The sequence below is a fragment of the Oryctolagus cuniculus genome, chromosome 16 (genome assembly GCF_051225735.1).
Source record: "Oryctolagus cuniculus isolate XC-2025 breed Fujian yellow rabbit chromosome 16, ASM5122573v1, whole genome shotgun sequence".
NCBI classification, from domain to species: Eukaryota; Metazoa; Chordata; class Mammalia; order Lagomorpha; family Leporidae; genus Oryctolagus; species Oryctolagus cuniculus.
The window spans coordinates 11,692,665-11,700,632 of NC_142882.1; the positions used below are offsets into that span (position 1 = coordinate 11,692,665).

Consider the following 7,968-nt stretch of genomic DNA (forward strand, 5'->3'; position numbering starts at 1 on the left):
AAGGGTACTTGCTATAATTGGGTGAATCAAAAATGTAATTCCATGGGAAAGAAGCTAGATCTAAGAGGTCTCATATTATCTCACTCCATTGCCAGCAACTGTCCAGAGTAGGTAAACACATAGCAACTAAAGGAGATGAATGGTTGCATAAACAACGTTCATGAAAACTTGCAAGTGGCTGCTTAATGCAGAAAGGCTTTGATTACAGGGTGATGCAAAAGGCTCAATCTACAGACATGATTATTGCTCAAACTTTTGAACATACTTTATAGAAAATCAATGTAGAATTTGAATGTGAAAGTACTGTAATACCACATCCTTGTCAAATACTACAGTGGTTCTTACTGGGTATGTGAATTTCACCTCAATAATAGCATCATTGTCTCCTGGAATAAGAACTCTAAGCAAAGGCCAAAATGATAGCAGTCCAATGGTAGATGAGACAGTTATAGAATCACTCCTATGTAATCATGAAAAACACCTCCAGATGTGGTAAAAATAAAAATGCCATTTCCAAATAGCTAGAAAATACTTAGTAACTAAGATGTTTGTGAACAATACAGTGTTCAAAGAGAAGAATGCTCATGGACTAGTTGACTCTTGTATTTGGAAACAAATTCCACTTTATAACCACAAAATGACAAATTCTCCATGACATTTAGAGAAATAACATAAAGCAGTTATAACTGAGACATGTTTTCAAATATGAACATAAAAAAACTTAATACTTTATCCCTTTTAGTGTTTTTTGTTCAACTTAATGCTATAGGTTGAACACTTTAATAAACACAAAATTATTCTTAGGTGTTTAAATTTAACTGAAAAGTGATCCCTGTTAAATATAAGAGTGGGAATAAGAGAGGCAGGAGATGTACAACTGGGACATGCTCAAGCTGACTTGCCCCAAATAGTAGAGTTAGAAACGTGCCAGGGAATTCCAATTCAATCCCATCAAGGTGGCATGTACCAATGCCATCTCACTAGTCCAAGTGGTCAGTTTCCGTTCACAATGGATCAAATTGAAAGGATTAAGAGTCAAAGGGATCACATAAACAAGACTAGTGTCTGCTAATACTAACTGATATCATCAAAAAGTGAGAGAACGATCCAACATGGGAAGTGAGATACACAGCAGACTCATAGAATGGCAGATGTCCTAAACAGCACTCTGGCCTCAGAATCAGCCCTTAAGACATTTGGTTCTGGCTGAAGAGACCATGAGAGTGTTTTAGGCATGAAAGCCAAGACACTCTGGCAAAAAAAAAAGACCTAAATGAAAGATCTCTGTGAATGAGATCCCAGTGGAAAGAATGGGCCATCAAAGAAGGAGGTACCTTTCTTTGAATGGAGGAGAGAACTTCCGCTTTGACTATGATCTTGTCTAAATAAGATTGAATTGGTGAACTCAAAAGACTTCCATATCCTTGGCAGCTCATGACAAGTGCCTAGGGTGAATACTGACGCCATAAATAAGAGTGTGAATTGTTAAGACAACAATAAGTCACTGTGCACTTACTCCTCATGTAGAATCTCTGTCCTTAATGTGTTGTACACTGTGAATTAATGTTATAACTAGTACTCAAACTGTACTTTATACTTTGTGTTTCTGTGTGGGTGCAAACTGTTGCAATCTTTACTTATTATATACTAAATTGATCTTCTGTATATAAAGATAACTGAAAATGCATCTTGATGTGAATGGAATGGGAGAGGTGCTGGGAATTGGAGGGTTGTGGATGTGAGGGAAGAATGTGGGGGGAAAAGCCACTGTAATCCAAAAGCTGTACTTTGGAAATTTCTATTAATTAAAGAAAAGTTAAAACAACAAATAAGAACATATATGGTATCTACGTAATAAACAAAGATGAAATTAATTACTCTGCATATTTTCAGGGATAGCCCTATCATATGAAATGTAATTGCTATTTATATGTTGATGCTCAGCTTTGTTTCAGTTTTAAACAGTGATTCCTTTTACTTTATATGAAAATATTTCTAGCCTGCTTTGCATTTTTGAGAGGGAGAGAGAGAAGCAGAGAGAAAGAGAGAGATGGTTGAGAGTCCAACCTTTCACTACTTCACGTCTCATTTCCCATAGTGGTTTATCTTGGATTGAGTCCAGAAGCCAGGAGCCAGGGAAAAAATTGACAGGGACACAAAGTGTTTAATATCCTAGCAATCTGATATCAGGGGTCAGAACCAAATCACAAACCTAGCTACTGTCATGTGGGACAAGATTAATTAATTGCTAGGCCAAATACCTAAACAAAAATGTTTTTTTAGTTTTGCTTATTTTACAATGTTGGAAATCTACTACCAATTTGGTTTTTGTTTACAAAATTTGAAAATGTAGAGAAACCATTGAGAAAAATATTTTAGGGTCTCCTACAACTGCATTGGTTCCTTAAAGCTTTCAAAGAATTTTTATCAGGTTTTATGAGAATAACATAGCACTTGGGGGCAAAGATGCAGCCCAGGAGCCCGGCACTGGAGGCCAAAATGGAGAAGACTTCCACGGCCACCATGACCTTCCCCTTGGTGCTGTGGTAGACAGGCAGGAAGGTCACCCAGACACTGCAGAACACCAGCATGCTGAACGTCAGAAACTTGGCTTCATTGAATGTGTCAGGCAGATTCCTGGCTAGGAAAGCCACAATGAAGCTGGCCAGGGCCAAGGAACCCAGGTAGCCCAGGACACAGTAGAAGGCAGTGACTGAGCCCTTATTGCACACCAGGATGATGTAGTCGTGCTCAGAATGTTTATCTACCTCAATAAAGGGAGGAGAGGTTCCCAACCAGATGCCACAGAGAACCAGTTGGATCATGGAGCAGATGGGAATGATGAAGTTAGAAGTGCCTGATACCAATAACCGCCTTATCGTTCTTCCAGGTTTCAGAGCTTTGAAGGCCAGAATCACAGTGATGGTCTTGGCCAGCACAGTGGAAACAGCCACTGTGAACACAAGGCCAAATGCTATTTGCTGGAGGAGGCAGGTGGCTGTGTTGGGACGGCCAAGGAAGAGTAAGGAGCAGAGGAAGCACAGGAAGAGGGCGATGAGCAGGATGTAGCTGAGGGTCCTGTTATTGGCCTTGACGATGGGAGTGTCTCGGTGCTTCACAAAGACCCAGAGGACGGCAGCTGTTAGGACAGAGAAACACAGAGCCATGCAGGCCAGGGCCATCCCCAGGAATTCCTCAAAGGCTAAGAAGGTCACCAGCTTGGGGAGGTAGCGGTTTCTCTCCATGTTTGGGTACTCGTGATCTGCACATGGGATGCACTGCTCTGCATCTGTGGGGAAAAGGAAGACTCTGTGTTTCCATTTAACAATTTGCTCCTTTTTCCCTGTTAAGGAAAAAGCTCACCTTTGCAATTTCATGGTGAATTCAGCCTGGGGTGATGTATACCAAGAAACACTAAAGTATTTCTGTGCACCTAACCAAGGCAGAATGCTCATCTGCAGGTGGAGGAAATTCATTCAAACTAGCTCTTTAGCACATGGGGCTCTGTGTTCTCATCCTATCTGTCAGAGATTTTTTTCAGTGTTTAATTTCTAAACAATGAGGAATTTTCTATATTTCATATGGGCTTGGATTCTTCCCAGCCCTCCTCTCTACAGTCCTCAGTGTCATTTCTGGAGAAATCCTTTGTTCACATGGGTTAGAATATTTATCTGGGATCATCAGGTTTAAGGATTTTCTTCCTTATCCTCAAATGGAAATGTCCTATATAAATTATCTTTCATTCCTGGGACCTCCATTCCTAATTTCCTACATGGATTCATCTTGTCCATGTTTCCATATAAATGTTGTGATACTGAGGTTGAATAGATGGGAACTGTAGCTGATTGTCATTCTGTGGTTCTATGGAAATAAGTGGTATTTTCATCATGTTACTCAAAGACAACTAGGCATTCTTCTTAATTTCAAATTATGGCTTGTTCACCATTATAGCTCATGTGAACAGCATGTTGGACACCACATTGTCTCACTTGAAATAATGCACTTCTACTGCTACACCATGAAAGAAGTCATTAAGAACAGGCCAGTTGGAAAATATTTCTTTCTTTCAATCAAATTTCAATTGTACAAACCAAAATAGGGTTGGTGTTGTCGCATGGTAGGTAAAGCCACCAACTGCAATGCCAGATCCCTTATGGACATTGTTTTGTGTTTAAGTTGATGAATTTCCAATCCAGCTCCCTGCTAATCACCTAGAAAGAGCAGCAGAAAATTCCACAAGCACTTGTGACCCCAACACCCATGTGGGAGACCCAAAAGGAAGCTCCTGGCTCCCAGTACCTGCTGGCCCATCCCAGGCCATTGTTCCATCTGAGGAGTGAACAATTAGATTCTCTCTCTCTCTCTCTCTCTCTCTCTCTCTCTCATTCACTTACTCTCTGATTTTCAAATAAAATAATCTTTTTTAAAAAGAAAGAAAATGGTGGGCTGGCACTGTGGCTCACTAGGCTAACCCTCCACCTAACGGCGCTGGCACACCGGGTTCTAGTCCCGGTCAGGGCGCCGGATTCTGTCCCGGTTGCCCCTCTTCCAGGCCAGCTCTCTGCTATGGCCCGGGAGTGCAGTGGAGGATGGCCCAGGTCCTTGGGCCCTGCACCCCATGGGAGACCAGGAGAAGTACCTGGCTCCTGCCATCGGATCAGCACGGTGCATAGGCCTCTGCATGCCAGCCTCAGCGGCCATTGGAGGGTGAACCAACGGCAAAGGAAGACCTTTCTCTCTGTCTCTCTCTCACTGTCCACTCTGCCTGTAAAAAAAAGAAAGAAAGAAAATGGTGTTAGTTGAGCTATACTTGCAGTAAGAGTCCTACTCTGTTTTTATCCTTGGTACTCATGCAAGAGTACAAGCTTCAGGGAGTGGAGTTGTGATGTAGTGGTTAAAGCCACTGCCTGCAATGATGGCATCTGAACAGGTGCCTGCTCATGTCTTGACTGCTGCACTTCCAAACGATCTCCATGCCAATGTGCCTAGGAAACCAGCAGAGGAAGGCCCAAATGCTTGGGCCTCTGCAAGACCTGGAAGAAGCTCCTGGTTTCTGACTTTGGCCTGGCCCAGTCTAGGCCATTGGAGCTATCTGGAGAGTGAATCTACCTGATGGAAGATCCTCACTGTATCCTCTCTCCCTCTCTATTATGCTCTCCCCCTCTCTTCAACTCTGACTTTCAAACAAATAAATAAATTATTTTGTAAAAAAATAGAATATAAACATTTGCAAAAATTTAGAGGAATTTTCTCCTCCAATTCTTTTCAATGTGTTCCCTTTACTTTTCATAGAATCTGTAGGTACATCTGGCACCTATCTTGGAGATACACCAGGAATATATAGGCAAGTGTATATTGTACAATGGGTCAGTGCATGATACTTTAGTTTTCTTTCTTTCACTAAATTACTGCATGTTGAATATTTTCACTGAAACTTGAAGTCATTTTTCTGTTTTCTTCATACTGGAAACTCTGTATAGAATGTTTGAAGATACTGAAATCAAAATATCTCTAGAGCTAAGATGATGTGAATTGAAACATTATTTTGGAAGAATTCAAATTATTATAAACATATTTATTATACATTGAACAGTGGAACTATTTACCAATGAGTCTTAGTACACTTTTACATTTCTCAAACATTTGGCTTTGATATATAATTTGATATTTGTGTCTATATTTCAGCTTATTTTTTCTCTTCTTCTTGTATATCCATAAAGGACAAGTGGTGTCATTCATTCTGTGTACTGAACAGCATGCACCATGTCAAAGATGTAGCACAGAAAGTAATGCAATATTCCCATCACAATTCATGTGGATTAGCTCCCTGTTTTTCAGTTGTCTATGAAAAAGTTTTGAATTCAAGACTTCTAGATAACCATACAGAGCCTTAACAAATACAAATATTATATTTCTTGTTTAGATTTCAGATTGAGAGAGTCTCATTCAGTGCTGGATCGAAAAGAAGGATACCAGATCAAATCAGTGTCACAGTTGAGCTTGAGATGATTAGCACCTCCAGAAAACAGCTTACACATAATGAGATGGCAATAGTGAACATACAACAAGGGTATGGAAATAGTGAGTGAAAACTATTATCTCATTGCAAATATTCTTGGTTTCCTTTTTATCAAGAAATAGTTAAGATGGTAGAGTTCTCAAGGCAAGTTATATGTATTCTACCTGTATGATTGGAAATGTCTCTCTCTGGACAAACAACGCAAGTATAGCAGCAGACATGTTTTCCTTCCTGTGGCATTTTCCTGAATCCTGGACCACACCTTTGGCTACACAAAGACTGAGGAGTCTGATGGGGAAAGAGAAGTGATGGTCATTGCTTTGCATGACATTAGGCACTGTGATAGGATGTCTCTAATTGCCTTTTCACCCCAAGGCCATCACTATGTCTTCCTCAGGCTGTATCTTATTGATTTTATTTAGACATCCAATTGGAGTTTCTAAGATGCTCATTCCAGGTTTGTCAATTGCCTACCAAATATTATGAGGCCACCTGATGGGTTTAATTTTGCTCATCACTGGATCTATGCTTCTGGGCATTTGTCTCTTTATTGAATTGCTTCCTCTGAAATATTTTCAGTTTAGCTTTTTATGTGGTAATTCTAGAATGTGTATGTCTGATACTATTTTACACTCCTCTTTCTTTGATTGAGTAGAAGATTTTACATGCCAGAAAAATATTCAAAAAGCCTGATGACTAGATACACTTCTGATAGTAACTACTAAGAAAAAGACAAGCCTGCAAAGAAAAGGTGAACAAATGTAATAATCCATTGATTGTGCATCTATCTGCTTCTGGACTTCTATACCCAGGGAGGGCATCAATTCCTGATACTGCCAATGCATTTGTTATATAACACACAATATTTATAAATATTACCCGCAAAACTGTCTGGGGTATTTCAACAGCACAATGATGATAAAATTTTTGATCACAGCTGTGAGGTGGTATTCAGAAAAAAAAAAAAAAACTGAACTGATTAGCACCCACAATGACAAAGGAAAATCAGAAATTTTTCTACAAATGGTCAATTCATAATTTACTGTGTTCGTACTGCATCAAAACATAATAATGACTCACTAAATGATGAAAATATCACTATCTTTATAAATATACATGTAATACATGAAGTTTTTCACATTATATAAATAAAAAGTTGAAATAAAATTTTAGAATTTGTAGTGACATACATTTAGTAATTTTACGTCTAAGTATTGATCTCTATCTCTATTTCTTAACATTCTTTCTAGTCACTCAACCTAGGAATGCATTAACATGCCCAGAGAAAAACAACAATATCTAATCCAAACATGCACTTCTAATACACACTGGTTCATATATGTGTAAGGAACACCATATCTTTTGAAGCCAATATGTGAATTGAGAATTGAATGCTTATGTAAATTCTCACACATAATATCCTCCCATACTTTCATCAAGCCCTCTGTATGTATCCAATATTCCCATGGATCCACACCTCCTTGAATGCAACTGGCCATTCTATCATCTCTTCATTGAGGACCAAGGATTCTCCACGTGCACACTCAGGGGAAAACTCCCCGATTTTAATCAGCAAACGAAATCCAGCAGGAAAATTCACAATGTTGTGGATATCATAGTGTGGCATATGGTGTCTCGTTTCATGGAAGGAAACATCCTCCCCAGCACTGTTGGTAAATTGGATTTTCCTCAGAAGTGGATGAAGCTGGAGGGGAGGCACAATTGGAAAGAGAGAGAACATTCAGATTAGAGGTGGAGGTGCACACGACTTAGAAATCCTTCTTTTGCCTCTTGTGTATCCTCAGGGTTTCTACTGGGCGGAGGCTGTTTTTTCTGACTGATCAAAATATCATGGGTTTGGGGCTGGCGCCATGGCTCACTTGGTTAATCCTCCGCCTGCAGTGTCAGCATCCAATATAGGCACTGGGTTCTAGTGCCAGTTGCTCCTC

General features: G+C 39.8%; 1 protein-coding gene across 1 annotated transcript; it reads right to left on the reverse strand.

The window, feature by feature from the left end:
* Positions 1-2,375: 2,375 nt before the first annotated feature.
* Positions 2,376-6,292, reverse strand: LOC138847806 (vomeronasal type-2 receptor 116-like). Its single transcript, XM_070067620.2, has 2 exons — positions 6,184-6,292; positions 2,376-3,289 (listed from the first exon to the last, which is right to left on the reverse strand). Exons 1-2 carry the CDS (start codon positions 6,257-6,259, stop codon positions 2,376-2,378), a joined length of 990 nt encoding a protein of 329 aa, XP_069923721.2. The 5' UTR covers positions 6,260-6,292.
* Between the last annotated feature and the right edge of the window lie 1,676 nt (positions 6,293-7,968).